General features: G+C 41.8%; 1 protein-coding gene across 2 annotated transcripts in view; it reads left to right on the forward strand.

Moving 5' to 3' along the window:
* Positions 1-935: 935 nt before the first annotated feature.
* LOC116061689 (protein kinase C epsilon type-like) overlaps positions 936-18,622 on the forward strand; it is a 104,362-nt gene continuing 86,675 nt past the window's right edge. For both annotated transcript variants that reach the window (XM_031316004.2, XM_031316005.2), the window contains exon 1: positions 936-2,427. In XM_031316004.2, the coding sequence (XP_031171864.1) occupies positions 2,080-2,427 (348 nt within the window). In that variant the 5' untranslated portion in view covers positions 936-2,079. The remainder of the gene's footprint in view (positions 2,428-18,622) is intronic.

An 18,622-nucleotide genomic window follows, 5' to 3' on the forward strand; every position in this document is an offset into this window, starting at 1 on the left:
GGCTGAATTTCGGGAAAGAGACTTCAGATACAGTATTAGAGGACCACTAAAGTCTATATAAAAGAGACTTCAGATACAGTATTAGGGGACCACTAAGGTCTATATAAAAGAGACTTCAGATACAGTATTAGGGGACCACTAAAGTCTATATAAAAGAGACTTCAGATACAGTATTAGGGGACCACTAAGGTCTATATAAAAGAGACTTCAGATACAGTATTAGGGGACCACTAAGGTCTATATAAAAGAGACTTCAGATACAGTATTAGGGGACCACTAAGGTCTATATAAAAGAGACGTCAGATACAGTATTAGGGGACCACTAAGGTCTATATAAAATAGACTTCAGATACAGTATTAGGGGACCACTAAGGTCTATATAAAAGAGACTTCAGATACAGTATTAAGGGACCACTAAGGTCTATATAAAAGAGACTTCAGATACAGTATTAGGGGACCACTAAGGCCTATATAGAAGCATCCAAAAAGCAGCATGTCATAGGCCCTTTACCATAAATGAAATGTAGGCTAGTTGGAATCCGTGATTTGGAGGGACAAATGGGAGAGGATCTTTTAATAAAAACCATCCTCCTGAACATCTGTCCCCCTCACTTCGGAAATTACGGCTACGCCCCTGCTAGGCTATATCTAAACTGCTTTCTTAGATCACAAACTTCAAAACGTTGTTAAAATATCTAAAGCATACGTATGTGCTAGGCCTAGATAATTAAACAAGGTTTTAGCTGTTTAAACAAATACATTTTTGATATCAGTGCATTTTGATATCAATGCATACGTTGCAATATGGTCATGTGGCATCCCATGAGGTCCCATCTTTTATAGAGTTGTCAGTTGCATTTATTAAGTTATTATGCAATGGATTACTTAACTGCAGAAAATGCACTTCACACGTGTTCCTGCATTTCCCACAGTTTCGTGTACAAAACTACAGGAGCTGCAGCTCTGCATGGGCTTCTTTCCAGCTCCACCTGGGCGATTAAGAAGAGCCTTGCTCAAGGGCACCTTAAAGCGTTTTTCTCCACTTTCTCCACTCATTTATTCACCCAGACACGTACTGGTCTGTCCCCCCTCTCCTCTTCCCAGCCCTGCTGATTCTAACCACCTCCCTAGTCTGGCTTGTGTCGCACTCCCCAGTCTGTCACACCAGGCTCCGGGAAATCTGACGTGTTTTTCGCATTTCCTGCACCAGAGAGAGACGGAGAAAGAGCAGTGTCGGAGGGGGAGGCAGCCAGAGGTATGTCCACGGGAAGTTAAGATTAACAGCAGTGGCTGAAACTAGGCCGTGCAACGAGGAGCATTTACCTACCTACCTCCCTACCTACCGCCTGAATCTGCCCCTCCTCTCCGCCTCTGCTGCGGTTACCAGCCGCTGTCTGCTCGCTGCGCTCCGGCGGCTGCCAGCACTCATCTGGAGCCTCCCACCTCTAATACCACACGGTGCAATGCAACACAGGCTCGTGCTTCCATGGTGTCCTGCTACAGCTAACGGATTTTTTTAACACCTCGACGGTAAAAAAAAAACAAAAAAAAAACATGACAGAGCGATTCACATCTGGGGCCTTTTGCTCGTTTTGTTTTTTTTGTTGCTAACTCTGCTGTAGCTGTTCATGTTTCTTCCATGCACTTCTGAGGAAGGCTCCCCCCGGCTAACGGTCGTCTTCTCTGTTGCTGCAGTTTATGTTTAAGGGGGGATATTTGTAGCATATTCGACAAGTATAGACCTTTCCGATGGAATCCCATTGCTAGGCAACAGCCTGGCCCCTTGTTAACTTCCTGCCAGTTGATGTCATTACAACTGTGAAATGGTCTATAGACGTTTTAAGGCAAGTTAAAAAGCTAATGCGGACCAAAGCATTTTTTTAAGAGGCGTCGCAGTTTGCGTTTTCTTCGTCATATTCAACTGGAAGGATTTACAGTATCTGCCTGGAGGACCACCGGTTGAACGGAGCCGTTATTGAAACCGTTACAGCACGAGGTGGAGGAGAAAGGTAGGGTCTTTACATTGTAAACAAGTCACAGTTCCAGTAGGCTAGAAAGCGTAGGGACCGTTCCACTGCCATGGTGATCTTCAACGGGCAGCTGAAGATCAAGATCCGCGAGGCTCTGGACCTCAAACCGACGGCTCTGTCCCTGCGTCACGCCGTCGGCCCCAAGACCCAGACCTTCCTCCTGGACACGTACATCGCCCTGAATGTGGATGACTCCCGCGTGGGTCAGACCTCCACCAAGCAGAAGAACAACAGCCCCGCGTGGAACGATGAGTTCACCACGGAGGTCCACGGCGGCCGCAGGATCGAGCTGTCCGTCTTCCACGACGCTCCCATCGGCTACGACGACTTCGTGGCCAACTGCATCATCCAGTTCGAGGACATCCTGCACAACGGCGGCAAGCACTTCGAGAACTGGGTAAGACAGCGATGTGACACCCTGAAGGCTGTGTGGACACCCAGAAAAGTGTCAAGAAAAAGTGTTTTTTAGAAGGTGTAGGCCTGGAAAAAAAAGCATCAACAAGTTTGTCAAAAAAAGCATAAAAACTTCGAAAGCCTAAATTAGTGCCAAAAGCAAACGCTGACAAAAATGTTGAAAAAGCCCGAAAGTGTCTAAAGCGTGAAAAAGTGTCAAAAAGCATCAAAAGGATACAAAAGGTTAAAATTGCATCAAAAGTGTTGAAAAAAATGCTGAAAGCATTAAAAAAAATGTCGAAAGAAGCTCATGGAAACCCCTTACTTCTTTAAAGGTGCAATAACTAGGGCTACAACAAATAATTATTTTCATTTTTTTTAGGCCTAATTATTTTGTTATAATTCAAAAAAAACTGTGAAAATGCCAACCAAACTTGATCAGAGACTGTCTTCAAATAGCTTGTTTTGTCCGACCATCAGTGCAAAACCCAAACATATTCAATTTATGATGATTTCAACATTTAAATCACATTTCAGCATGGCCAGAATAAACTGGTAAAGGGGCTTATTTAAGAATATGCACCATCTGAGCAGCAAACTAAAATAAAAAAAACATTTTTGTTGATATAGGAAGGGCCACAAGATAAACCAATCATGCAGGACCCATCTTTGTTATTATAGTAGTTGAGTCGGCACATATTTTCAAATCAAATTCACAATTCATTAAATTGACACTGGCGGCTGTGTGGGCTCTTGGTGGTCTGAGGGCCCAGGGCTGTTCCATGCAATCCAGCCTCGCTTCTTAGAAGCTTTAGTCTCGCTTTGCCAGACCTTTCTCCGCAGCGCTGCGAAGGAAGGTCCGGCTAGTCAACGCAGCATTCCGAAATGGGAGAGAAGCACGTTCTGGTTTATCGGCATTTCTTTAAACCAATCACAGTCGTCTTGGGCGGTGCTATGCGCCGAGTGGAGCCATGGTGCCGCTGCAAAATAGCCTCAGGAAGGGGGGAACGTGTACATTCAAAGGTTGTTGTAGTCGTGCAACTGTAAACTCAGATTGGACAGATAGTCTAGCTAGCTGTCTGGATTTACCCTGCAGAGATATGAGGAGCAGTTAACCATAGTAACTGTCCATAGGACATCCTAAAACGGACATCAGAAAAGAGTGGAAGAACAATCCCAGAAGTGGAACGTTGTGGATATAGACTATAGACGCTTTAACCACTGAATGTTTGGAATTTTAACTTTATAAACAACTACTCACTTGTCAGAATTGTGGATTCATTTTAACGTGGAACAACTATTTGATTAATTCAAAGATTGTTTCAGCCCGACAGCATTAAAAAGAGAAGTCCTTAAGTAAAAAACATATTTGACAAAAGGTAAACTAGCAGGAACGTGTATTCTGTATCAGCTCCTTGCACAAAAAAGATGAAATTGTTAGGAATGGTCAAAACAAGTCATTATTATGAGCTATTGCATAGATTGTTTGGCTCATTAACCTGTTAACATCGCCGGCGACCCCGTTATGTAACTTACTTGAGTTCTGACACGTTACATAATAAGCATTTCAACACAAAAGTTCAAAACTTTTGTCAATATGGACATGCTGTACATCGTTTGATTGGTAAAAATCTCTGCAATTCAATCATTCCGTTCATTTGACTGAAATCATTAGCACCAAAGTATTATTCATAATCTTAGTGCTCATGCTATTGAAAAGGTATGTGTTGGGTTCTGCATAGTGTGGCACAAAGTATCTTTTAGTTATTTTTTTCTGCTTCAAAAAGTAATTTATTTTAGATGGGGACCAAAACAACTATTTTGAACCATGTTTGAACTGCTGTAGTGTATGTTGTGTTTTAATCACATGCTAATCAAGCACATTTTCAGAAACTAGAAGAATTTAGGTTTCGAATGAAGCCCCATACATACATTTTGGCCTTGCAGTTCTTCTGTTATAAGCTTTTCCCTTTGGGAACGGGAATTAGACGAAAATCAAGCAAAAAGTGGTGGATTTACACAGGTTAGGACATAAGCAGTAGTAATAGCTTAATACACATATGATGTGAATTATAATGATTTAGAATCACCTTATTTAATGCATAGATCAAAAATGTGAAATTTGCATCTCATAATAATGCCATAGTAAGGTAAACATGCTCCTTTAAAGCAGCATTGATCCATTCGTTGACCACATAAGAGCATTGGAGCAGGCTGGAAACACTGACATGTTATCACTAGGGGTGGGGGAAAAAATCGATACGGCATAATATCGCGATATTTTCCGTGGCAATGCTGTAGTAGTTGTTGAAGTTGGAAAAAAGGTAATAATTGCAATATATCGCAGAATATTGAAAAAAGGTAAAAATTGCAATAATATCGTATTGTGACATAAGTATCGTGATGATATCGTATTGTGAGGCCTCTGGTGATTCCCACCCCTAGTTATCACCATATACGATTGTTGACGTGAACCTGTGAGCAAACAATTATATTTACACATTCAGTGGACTCAGAGCAACATTATTCATCCTCTCCACAGCTACTTTTTGATCCTCTAAAATGCAAAGAACCAAGAAAGAGAGGGAAATCTTTAAATCTCTTCAGCTGCTAAATATTCTGCTATATGTTGAGCAGCTGGTCACCTACTACTGTACAGTAGTAAGGTTGTGGGCTGTGAAACCAAAACAATGAGCTCAAGAGACGCTAAAATGTCCCGTTGGTCGGTTGTGAGTACGAGTTGTTTTAAGTCTTTCACCACACTCAACATAGCAACACAGTCTTGCAGATGTGCAACACCCCCCCCACACACACACACACACACACACACACACACACACACACACACACACACACACACAGTTTATAGATCCTGTTACCTTTGTTGTGCTCTTGTTAGATGAACCAGTTACCTACTGCGGAGCTACAAAAGAGGCGAGAGGGTGTAGTTAGGCCACATGCATGACCCACACACACACACACACACACACACACACACACACACACATACACACACACACACAGAGTTGCATGAAAAAGCTGTTCATTGTTGTCTGAAGCTGCTGAAGCAGATGGATGTTTTGAGTGTATTATTGATGAGGCTGCCAGGTCCATTAGAGAGAGACAGAGAGAGAACAAGATGAAAGAGAGGAAGATGGTGAACAGGAGGAGGACAGGATGGAGAGAAGACAATAAAAGCTCCTCGTGGCAGAAATCTTTCCAGACGGTACATTGGCTGTAGGAGCTGTGTGATGTTTCACGTGTTTTGACAGTGAAGATTCAGTTCTTGACTCAAGATTTTGGAGCTAGATGAAAGCGACTCTTTGTTGATGCTGTGGATGGGTTTAAAGGTGCAGTAAGCCCCGCAGAAGCTCCGCCCCCCAGATTCAGGGACAGATAACTAGTGGCCGGCCAGCACATTCACGTGCTGTCTCCCCCCCACACACCCCCTACCATCAACTGTCGCCGCCTGTTGCCGTTTGGCTGGAAGAGTGTTTATGTGGCTCATGTACTCCTTTCAGTTTGTTTTCCATTTACACAGCCAGAGCTGTATTAACACCAGTTAATAGAGAGCTACACAGGGCGCTACACAGGGCTTCCTCTAGAATTTTCAGCAGGTAGCGGCGGGGGATTTTTTTATCGAAAACAGCGTGTAGTTTCTTTTTAGCATCTCACATCACACTTTCAGTCACTATGACCACTACTACTGTCAGAAAAATTGTGCCCAAATATGAACAACAACGTCGCTGTCAACGGGCTTATCTGCTAATGTTAGCTACCGACCGTTACCTTGAAACCATCCAGCAAATAGACGGTACCGTAGGGTGCCGTTACCTGAAACCGGTGATTTAACGTCACCGCTCATTTTACACGCAGTTTAACAACAAAACAAAACGTTGAGGGAACATTACTAGCTACGTTTTTCATGTTGGTTTTGAGCGGTGTGCACCCCCACTAACCTGGGAAACGGTTTTAAAACAGTAGAGTCAGAGGCAGAGGGACCGTCACCGCAGCGTTCGCTAACGTTAGCTTCTTGTCTCATCTGGGGTCTGATAAACAGTAAATTCATTAACTTCAGTGTCCACAATGCTATTTTCCCATAAACTGTAGCTGTCATATTTCATGGGACCCGCGTGAGTGCGGATTTCATGTCGCGGGTTTCGTCGCTGTTTGTCACTTTGCCTAAGATTGAGTGTCAAGTAGTACTCGCCCTGTTGTTTATTTGGTTGCCATGACTTCGCGAGTGATGACGTCCTGTCACTGTTCCTTTGCTCACCCTAAAGGGGAGCGAGAGCAGATGACAGTTCGCTTGAGTTCAGTAGAGCAGACGGCTCTGCAGAGTCGTGTAATTACGACTTTACATAAACAGCTGAAGGAGCGGCGGTGTACATAGCGGAAACCCTGTTGTGTGTCTGACTTATTTCTGATACTGTGGCGGCAGAAATTTTACCGTGGCGGGCCGCCGTCAACACATCACCAGGGTTTGCCCCAGAAAATTAGTTTAGCCCGATGGCAAGAGTCTTTTTTTTGACTAGGGCCCAGAGTCACAGCCTGATGGCAGCATTTATGGAGAGCCCTACAGTTTCTGTGATAACAGAATCATAGACGGAACCGCAAAATTAAGAATTAAAAAAAGCTATAAGACAGATTCCATAGGGGCCTACATTAAGTCAGAGCTGAAAGATAACTGGAGATTTAAAAATACAGTATGACTATGTCTAAGTTTCCAACTGAGGCGCCCCACTGTAACTGTAGTTCAAAAATGTTCTTAAAAATACATTAAAAAAATAATTCCCAGTGGCTTAGGCCTGGTGGGGGGCAGCTTCGCACAACACTTGGGAAAACACTGCTTACTATACCTTTAATGATCGTTTGTGCATGTTACGTCTTATATCTCTGAACTAGCGTACTCTGACTATGACAACGCCTGGTGAGACTTTCTACTAGTTCCTGTGGAAAAAGGGGCAGTGTGTCGAGTTCAGGTCTTTGAGTTGACACCTGCCAAACATTACATTTTGAGCCTTAGGCTATGTTCACACATAGCGTGTTTTTTGACAAGAAAAAGTTGATTAGGGCGCTTTTGTAATAAAAAAAGAAGAAGCTGGCAGCGTTTTGGTTCCAAAAAGCAGTCGAGAGCGTCTTTTGTTGCTATAACAACTAAACGACTAAACTTTGACAGTCTTTGATTATCCATAAACATCCCCTGATCTTAACTATCAGTCATAATAATGTATACTTTCTGCCTTTTTTTTACTCTAAAATTAGATTAAATTTCATAAAGGATACATGAGGTTTATTGACTATAAAATCCAAAATGAGTTTAAAAATAGTTCCAACAAGTTGGTGTAAGTGTCTACCGGTGGTAGTGGTACGTCGAAAAATGCTACAAAAATGTGTTAATTTTGACATGGGAGGACAACACAAGGGTTAAAGTCAAGAACCGATAGCGTTCTATCTAGTCCGTTTTCATTCACTGGTATAAAAATAATTAGATCTGTCTCCTCAGAGCTTTGCACCCTGTGTTTTTGAAGGAGCACGGTTCAAGGCGCACCCATGGGCACTCTAGGTTAAACATGTCTGGACTTAAGCTGCATACATTATGTCATCTCAGACAAAGAAGCACTTGACATCACCTTGAGGGGACTAAACAGTTTGTGTAGTTTCCCAGTGAGTAATGCTAATGTAAGCTAGTGAGGAAAGCCTGTCATGGAATGAGGTTTTATCCTCTTCAGGAGCAAGCAGGGCAGTTTAAAGTTGATGTCTTCTCCAAAGCCTCAAATCCCATTTCACAAAGCACTGCGCACATACTCTACTGTCTATAGGAAAGAGTTTTGAAAATACCAACATGGTGGATGGAGTCAGGCCGGTGTAAAGTAACAAAATATGATTTACTTGGGCAGAGAGGAGGTGACCTAGGGCTCCAACTAACAATTATTTTCATTGTTGATTAACCTGTTGATTATTTTCTCGATTCGTCGAGTAGTTGTTTGGTCTATAAAATGTCAAAAACACAAGGAAAGTCTCAGAAGCAGGTATTTCAGTTAACACGAGCGTGTGAACCGAAACTTTAAACCCATGTTGTGACAAGTACAAAAAAAAAAAAAAAAAAAAAAAATATTCAAATCTAAAAGTCACTGTTCTCCTGCAAGCCTGTACACGGCCTGTCGGCAGAAAAATGATACCGGTCACATTGTTAAGTCAACCGAAGCACACCCACACAGGCACACCTAATACACACACACACACACACACACACACACACACACACACTGGTCATTATTCAAGCATGCTTGAAGAATACGATATGAAAATGATTGTATGGATTGTGCAAGATGCTCCGGAGGTTGACTTGCTGGAATCGCTCCATTTCCACCAGTTACTGAACTAACAAAAGAATAAAACACAGACAAACTGGCATGATATCCAGTTATGAACCTTCACAGAATCTATATTTGAACTGAAGATTGTCAGTGTTTTTTCGCTAGGTTTGTGGAAGACATAGGTGCTCGCATTTTAAGTTTTTTTAGTAAAAAAAAATATTTAATTTCACATTGTATGGACTATTTATTTTTTTTTAACCATATCTGTGTATAAAATGTTAGACAAGCCAGAGCAGATAATAAACAAATAACACTCAAAAAGCTTAAGACAAAAACTTGCTAAATAAGTCCACTGGGGACTAACTACAATCATTAGATCTGAGAAGAGTCTTTCAGTTAGTTTTGATGCTCACTTTGGTTCTACATTCATTCAGCTTTGGTGGTGCCCCAAAATGGCTTGGGTGCTGCATCTAAGCCTTATAATGGTAGGGGGAAACTCTGTCTTGTTGTTTGGTGTTCTTGAATTTGCCTAATTGATGAAAGAAGCATTCTGCACTTTGACAATCCAGTGCTTTGTCCATTCGCTGCCTGATGGCGATTCGGCAGCCAGGAACATGCTATGGTCGTGCCGCGGTACACACAATTCAGAAGTAGGCTATATGGCATGGTATCAGTATCAAAGTAACCAACTGGAATGTGTCTGTGACATCACGTATAAAAAAAACGCTCATGTACGCTCAATGGTATTTTAAGCCCCCAATGTTGACTTCAAGGCAGCGCTGTGACCGTTGACTTCAAGGCACCTAACTCTAACCTTAACCCTAAGTTGGGGGCTTAAAACACCAAACACCCTCATGTACTGAGAGCTGGCTTCCAGTATCTAGTCAGACTTGTTCTTCAGATCTTTTTTCTTTTCTATTTTTAATAGAAAAAAAAAAAGCCAATTTCAAGCTATCTTATTACCCTAAAGGTGTGGACACACAGAGCCGACGGCCAAACGTTGGGAGAAAAGGCAGTTGGACTGATCAGTCTCCCCGAGTTGGTCAAAAAAGTGCCTCGGAACACACCAAAGTGACTAGACGTAATACGTCTCCATAACCGCTAATCTGTATTGTCGCCCAAAAATAAAAACCGGCAGCTGATTGGACGAACGCGTCACGTGGGTCTGGTTTCTCCGGAAATTCAAAGACAGACTGTGATTGCGTCTTGTTCAGAATACAATCTCATATTGTACTAAAACAGTTCACCGAAATGTGTTTCTGAAAACATTTTAAACAGGAAATAGTCCGTGCAGTTGCTGAATCTGTCTTCATTTCAGATCAACAAAGGTCAGTTTAAAAGATTTTCATCAGATTTTGAGAGACTCTAGTCACGCTCATCCCGCTCCCCGTTTCTGGGTTAGCACTCCACCAATCAGATGGGTCATTTGAGTCCGACTGCCGGTAGTGCCCGCCCCACCGATTATACATGTCAAATCGGCCAAAATGAAGGCCGACGGCCTCTCGGATGGACGACGGCACGCAACACACCGAACAGACTCAAGTCACTGACCTCGCCAGACTGTCCGACGGCCGATTATCGGCTCTGTCTGTCCACACCTTGAGTTGTAAGTCTTCGTAGTGAAGTTTAATCATGTGAACATTGTCAATAACCAATGGGTGTGCTCCCTCCAGCACCAAACAGGAAGCAACAACAGCTAGAGTCGGTATTGTTTATGGTTGCTATGGCGCTGCGCTACGTTAAACGCGAAAGAGGGAAAGTTGCCGATTTTTAACCCTTCTACATCCTAGCTAGCTTGGTAAAACTTTTCAAAATGAATCTAGTTCAGTGGTGTAGTCTAATGTATTGTAGTGGGTATACTGTACTGTATATATATGGGCCAGAATCTGCCTTTGGGGGAGGTGGGGGCCATCACATAGTGGGGGGTCTGGGTGTCCTTCCCCAGGGAAGTTTTGAGCATCAACGACTTCATTTCCTGTATTTGGATACACTTTCATGCACCAATTTACGGTGGCAATACCTTTATTTAGGCTATGTGAAGAAGAAAAACACAGATGACAATTCAAAATATATCACAACTATAATGGAAAGTATGTTGTTGCGTGTCATTGGGCATTTTTAAGTGGGTATATGGAAATCCTGGAGCTTTCTTAGTGGGTATACTGCAAATACCTGCGTATCATGTAGACTACACCACTGATCTACTTGTTGTCTTGCAATGTGTGACCCTGCAAGATCCCCAGTCTTTACATATTATGACAGTCTTTAAAGTGCTCATTTATGCTTTTTGGCTTTTTCATTTTCCTTTATTGTGTTATATCTTAAATCTTTTTTGTGCACATTATAGGTTTACAAAGTGAAAAAGCCCAAAGTCCAGTTATAATGCTCGCCTAGCTGCTAGCGTGGCACGCCCTCATACTCTGCAACTGACTAGCTAGCAGTACTTACTGAGCATGTGCGACTCCCAACAAAGATGAACAGAAGTGAGATGCCTCACTCTGTAGCTAAAACAGAGAGCTCAACACACAGGGTGAAAAGAGGAGCTGCAGCAATGTGCAGTACAACATAAATATGGTGTTTTCTGAAAATTAAACCATGTAAACCTATTCTGATACAACCTCTAAATACAATTATGAACGTGAAAATGAGCAAAATATGAGCACTTTAACTTAGATGTGAGATGGTGTCAGACTTTAGTCTTTTCAAAGTCTGTTCACAGTCTTCTAGTGTCTGGCAGTCATAAATCTGTCAGGAATTACTGCTCTTTTCTGAAGAGTGATGTCATGTGTAGCATCCGCCTTGTTAGAACTTGTCCTTAAAGAGCGAAGCGGGGAGAGGGAAAACAAGTGTTTGATTTTACTCCACAACAGGAAGTGAGTGAGAGACAAGAGAGCGTGTTGAAGTGAGCTGTAGAGTTTTGAATGGCTGGAGTGAGGCAGCAGTGCTTTACAAATCAATCCAACTTTGAAATGTTCAAAAAACATGTTTTTCTAAGCAATAACACCAGTGACAGGAATGATGGCTTTTTCAATTCAATGTTTTGTTCTTGCATAAAGGCATGGGTCACATGAAAGTATGAACAATTTGAATATTAATCAGTCATACAGCCTACATCAAAGTGGTGCCTTAAAGGACCATACCAACATGTTTTATCCCATCATGCATACAACATCACATCTAGGCCTAGTCATTTTGCAAACCATGCTTCTGTGTTCTGTGCATTTATTTTTAACCTTTTAAGGCAACCACTGGTTTATTTCAGTGAACATTAAAGGTGCTCTAAGTGATGTAACACGTTTTTTAGGCTACAACATTTTTCGTCACATACAGCAAACATCTCCTCACTATGCGCTAGCTGCCTGTCCCCTGAACACAATGTAAAAAAACGCGGTCTCTGTAGACAGCCCAGGCTCCACAAACGCCAACAAAAACAAACTGGCCAACCTGCACCACCAAACATAACAAACAGTGTTCCAGCCAATAACCGACAAGAAGGATCTGGTTGAGCCCTCATCACAGCAGCATTAGCCAGTAGGCTACTTCCACAATGCACATTCATGACTCAACCAGCTCCTTCTTGTCGGTTATATGTCTACCGTCAGGCATAAGATCTGAACATAATTACGCTTGTGCTTTCCATAAACTGCCGTTGCTTTAGTCTATTATTTCAGTTGCAACCCTGTATGGAGGAAATATTTATTCATAATTCAAATTGAAAGTCCAAAGAGAAATTGAAAGTCCAAAGAGAAAACAAAGCGAGATCAAATTAAAAATATTATTATTTTTTTAAATTTTCCATTGATCAAATTAAAAATATTATTATTTTTTTTAAATTTTCCATTTGGCTTTTCCATTTGGATTTAATATTTGGCTTTTGAATTTAAATTTAACATTGGCTTTTCCATTTGGATTTAATATTTGGCTTTTCGATTTCAATTTAACATTGGATTTTCATTTGGATTTAATATTTGGCTTTTGAATTTACATTTAACATTGGCTTTTCATTTGGACTTGACACATGTCAATATAAATGAGGAGGCGTGGCCCAAAGGTTGGTGGGAGGGTCTGAAACGAAAGGGGTGCCGAGGCACCTTATGGACAGCAGGGGGAGCTGACTGCTGGGGAGCTCACAACAGTACAAACATGGGTGTGGGTAGCTCTACTACGTGTGTTTGTGTGTTGTCAGATCTCGAGGACACACACACGCACACACACAATCTCAACCGGGTAGTCATCGTCCGAACTGCGACCTCTCCTTTTTTATTTCTCTCACTTTTTTCTCCAGGTGGTGCGCGTGGTGTGAGGTGCGTGTCCGCGCTATTCTCCGACACGTACTCACAACAATCACTCCTGATTGACGGCCTTTTGTACAGCCCGTGTACTTTTTCGTTCATTTGATTTCCGATTTTGAAACGATATCCAAATTTGAAAAATGGGTCATTTTAAACCTTGTTAATATTGATGATAATGTGTTCAAACGTAAAACAAGCCATATTTCAGGAAATAAACTTGTCCATGATTCTATTGAGAGACTTCCAGCTGACAGCAGGTGTCTGTCAGCATCACTGGCCAGCCAGCAGGGAGGCGATCCCGGCCGCCACCAGCTGGCTGTCCCGTCAGACTGAAGCTTCTGACAAAGAAGGAGAAAATGTGCAGTTGGCCATCAATGTTTGTAAAACTGCCCATATTCAAACTCTACACAGTTAATTGCTGCATAAAAAAGTCTCAATAGTGAATTTAGTGGTGAAATAGCAGACAAAAATTGTAAGAAGTTTCCAATTGTTTGCTGCTGCTGCTAGATTCTTAGATCTAATCTAGATCCCGATCTAGATTATAGAATCGATTGCTTTTTTATAATTTCCATCTGCTATTTCACACACGTTTTACGTTTGAACACATTGTCATCATTATTAACAAGGTTTAAAATGACCCATTTTCCAAATTTGGATATCGTTTCAAAATCGGAAATCAAATGAACGAAAAGTACACGGGCTGTACAAAAGGCCGTCAATCAGGAGTGATTGTTGTGAGTACGTGTCGGAGAATAGCGCGGACACGCACCTCACACTGACGCACCACCCGGAGAAAAAAGTGAGAGAAAGAAAAAGGAGAGGTCGCAGTTCGGACGATGACTACCCGGTTGAGAGTGTGTGTGTGTGTGTGTGTGTGTGTGTCCTTGAGATCTGACAACACACAAACATACGTAGTAGAGCTACCCACACCCATGTTTGTACTGTTGCTTAATTAAATAAAACATCAAAAGAGAGAAGTTGTCTCCGTCCGTGTTTTAAACAGACACACCTGGGGCGAAGCTGGAAACCAGAATCAGCTTTAAATCCAGTCCTAATCTAGTCCTCACTAACACGGGCCCAATTATAGTATCTACATGAAAACTTCACTGTTGTTGCATGAAATGTCGTTTGTGTTTAGCCTACATCATCAGTTTCTATCATGTGAAATAAGAGGATAAGCCAGCCTGGTGGCCAAGCTGCAGACAGATGCTCCTCAACAGTGAGCTCCCCAGCAGTCAGCTCCCCCTGCTGTCCATAAGGTGCCTCTGCAGCCTTTGGGCCACGCCTCCTCATTTACATTGACATGTGTCAAGTCCAAATGAAAAGCCAATGTTAAATGTAAATTCAAAAGCCAAATATTAAATCCAAATGAAAATCCAATGTTAAATTGAAATCGAAAAGCCAAATATTAAATCCAAATTAAAAGCCAATGTTAAATTGAAATTCAAAAGCCAAATATTAAATCCAAATTAAAAGCCAATGTTAAATTTAAATTCAAAAGCCAAATATTAAATCCAAATGGAAAAGCCAATGTTAAATTTAAATTCAAAAGCCAAATATTAAATCCAAATGGAAAAGCCAAATGGAAAGTTTTAAAAAATAATAATATTTTTAATTTGATCTCGCTTCGTTTTCTCTTTGGACATTCAATTTCTCTTTGGACTTTCAATTTGAATTATGAATAAATATTTCCTCCATAACCCTGGCAGTGGGAAGTGATCGTGAGAGCAAATAAAAAAATATGAAAACATAATTCAAACCGATGTGCACATTGGCAACACACGGCTCAAGAAGCCGATAAATAGAATATATGTAATTCCCTCCCCTGAAAATCTATATCTTTCATAAAAATACCCATCAGGGAATGTTAACGGGGTTGTGTCTAAATGTTTTAACTTTTCTGAGGGCACCTCTCTCTCTCTCTCTCTCTCTCTCTCTCTCTCTCTCTCTCTCTCTCTCTCTCTCTCTCTCTCTCTCTCTCTCTCTCTCTGTCTCTCTCTCTCTCTCTCCCTCTCCTAGCACCAAGCTCCACCTGATCTTCTAAGAACGGTGACGCCGTTATCAATCGAGTATTGATTGGTCAGTAGGCGGTGCTTTAACACCGGTTGATCTCAAATCTCCAACTGGCCAACACCTAATTTATGCTGAACACCTAACCGACCAGGTTAGGTGTTCAGCATATGTTACCACGGCGATTTAACCCGGTAACAAGTGATCCACCATCGTGATACAGAAAACCGTGGGTTGAACCTGAAGTTACCTCGTTAACGCCAAATCTTGCTTCGTAGTACAGGCCTCTGGTCAGCTTTTCGTTGTTTGTTTTTCTTTGACTCAAACATTTTTACCACAGGTATACCGGGACTAAATCCAGGTGACCTGGAGCCAAGGTACTGTAAATTTAAAGCAGGTTGAATTCGTGTGTGAGAGAGAGAAACCGGAAACCGGTTTTGGGTCGCAATAACCTAACCCCCTTTTAGAAACTCTGGCAAATGTTAAAGTATCCCTTTTCCTCTGTCTGTGCCTCACACTTAGATCATCACCTTTCATATTTACCTTTATCTGATTGGTGGGACCTTGATGGGGACAGCTGGTGGACATGTGAAGTAGACAGATAGAGGGGAAGATGGATCAGGCAAAAGCTGACAACAATGGAGAGCATATGTTCTTTCCAGCGATATATCAGTCACAGCTCTTCTCATAGTTAATTTCAGTTCAAGTTCACGAGAACTGCACACACACACACACACACACACGTCACTAGTAAACACTCATCCTACATTATCACACTCCGGTGAAAAGAGACACTTCACGTAATTGGTTGGTGTTTGTAATGAGGCAAACAGTGCGGCGAAATAGATACTAAAATCTCTGACTGCTTCTCTCGCTCGCTTGTGTTCGTCCTGTCAAAATTGGCCAAAAATGATATTCGAACATTCCTTTAAAAAAACACATGCAGTACATTTAAATGTATTCAAATATCTATTTGTGCGCATTATGTTTATAAGAGGGCAAACCAATACAACGGCAGACATAACTACTTGTATAGATTGTATTTATTTCAACATAAACATGTATTTTTAAAGGTCTACATACACATTACACAATAAACTTATAAAATAATGTCCTCTATAACGTAAAAAAAATAAATAAATCCAGACAGCTAGCTAGACTATCTGTCCTGTCTGAGTTTTCATGTTCCACCAAAACAAGTTCCTTCCCGAGGCTATTTAGCAGAGGCGCCATTATTGAGTCCATCGCCCAAGACGATCGTGATTGGTTTAAAGGTACACTGTGTAGGAATTTCTCCCATCTAGCGGTGAAATTGTATTTTGCATTCAAACGAATAGCGCTCTCTAGCGCCTCGCTTTTTCAAATGCGTGTTGCAACTACGGTAGCCGTTGCGTTGCCTTTTCAATTCCCTTTTTTCGGCGATGAGGATTCCTTCTCCTGTGGCTCGGCATAAGTATGATCCTCCATTATGAACTAGAGTGCAGTGCAGGCTTTCAAATTTGCCGCGGCAGTGACAAGCGCCTCTCCCTGATCTCCTTCTCCGTTTTAGCTGATTTCAGTCGCGTGACTTGAACGTGGCTCTGAACCAAAACGCGTTGTGGATTATCTAGACAGGTAGACTAGTGCTTTATGTCCCTCTCAGCGATTGTAGGTTTTCAAAATGGGGGAACGACATGGAAGCCTCCTTGGACTTGCCCGTCCAATGTAAATACAGATAAGAAATTCTTCGCTTACGAGGATTAGTCAGATCATTAGCAGAGGTCATTTTACACCAATGAGGATATATTCATGAATGAAGACATGGATTTTAGCTAATAAAATACTTCAAACACTACACAGTGTACCTTTAAAGAAATGCGAATAAACCAGAGCGCGTGTTTCTCCCATCCCAGAATGCTGTGTGGACTAGCCAGACCCTCCTCCGCAGTGCTGTGGACGAAGGTCTGGCAATGCGAGACTACTCCAGTTAGACATTTTTGTCGCCCTCTTTGTCCTTCTTCTTCACCCTCGTTTGTTACCTTCCGTAGCGCCAGACGCATGATGGAAACGCCATCAACACACCCACTCGGCGACTGGCCGGGTCTCAACCGGACATAACGCAGACAGGGAGCTGAACGTTTAGGGGCCAGCGGCCCCCGCTAGAACACGCAAGGCATACAGCTGCGGTAGTGCTGCTTTATTTTTTCACATTCACATATACATTTTCATATATTATGAATGTCTGGTTTTCAAATATATATTCAAATTTAGAATATTTGTTTCAGCCCTAGAGTGGTGTTCGTTGAAGTTGTACCCCCCTGTCACTGTGCCAAATGGATTCAGCCTGGTGATTAAACTTAGTGGATTTTCTATATAGTATATATATATTTTTTTTACTACAAAATGTTGCCACGCCTGCAGTAAACGCAAATTAAAAAAATAAAAAATAGAATGAATACATCTCCTGTCTTGAGTAACAGTGGTCTGTGTGCCATCTTTCTTGTTCCCAGCTGGGGTTGTAACACCTTCATTGTGGTGTCGCAACTGTGACAAAGCCAGAGAGCTGTGTGGTCGTCCCGCGGTTAAATGTGTCAACGATCGTGATTCAGCTGCGGGAGCCGGCGGAGTAGCAAAGGAAAAAAGTCTACACTGAGACGGAGAAAACACAAGCTCAGCTCTGACTGACTGAGTTCCAGTTCCATGTTAATGATGGAGCTCCCCCGTCACTGTATCAGTGACTGTACTGTGCATGTCCAGTCATCTGAGGAATGTCGAGCACTCCGTCGTCCCACTGCATGTTGTAATTTAAGCATTTGTTCTCGTGCAAAAGACATGTATGCACCAGAAAAGGTCAAAGCACAAGAGCAGTTTTTTTTTTGCACTGATTCTGAACCTAACAAACCGGAGTCAAATTCCTTGTGTGTGTACACATACTTGGCCATTAAAGCTGATTCTGATTAAAAGTTGAAAAAAGAAGTGTCGCTAGGGTTGGGCATCGTTTGGATTTTAACAGTTCTGAGTCCAATTGCGATTCTTCCTTTCGATTCCGGTTCTTATCGATTCTCGATTCCGATTCTTTGAGGGGTGGAGTGGAAACGGGTTACATGCTTATTTCACAAATAAGAGGAAAGTTTTATTTTGATTCAATGGCTTTTTCAATGTGCTGCTTACTGTGCTCCACCCCCCACCCCCACCCCCCACCAGGCCTAAGCCACTGGGAATTATTTTGTAATGTATTTTTTAGAAGGTTTCTACATTTACAGTGGGGCGGCTCGGTTGGAAACTTTTACGTTGTCATATTTTTAAATCTCCAGTTAGCTTTTAGCACTGACTTAATGTACGGCCTATGGAATCCGTCTTATAGCTTTTTTAAATTCTCTATTTTGCGATTGCATCCATGATTCTGTTATCACAGAAACTATTGGGCTAAACAAGTTTTCCAGGGGAAACCCTGACAATGATCTGATTAGTAGTTACCATTTTCTGTTGCCATTCAGTAGAGCTGAACGCTTATTAGCTATTCAATTTAAAACTTTGAATTCTGAGTGGAATTTGGTGCAAAGTTATTATACATACCCTGGGGTGATGTTGCCCTACT

The sequence above is a fragment of the Sander lucioperca genome, chromosome 15 (assembly GCF_008315115.2).
Source record: "Sander lucioperca isolate FBNREF2018 chromosome 15, SLUC_FBN_1.2, whole genome shotgun sequence".
NCBI classification, from domain to species: domain Eukaryota; kingdom Metazoa; phylum Chordata; class Actinopteri; order Perciformes; family Percidae; genus Sander; species Sander lucioperca.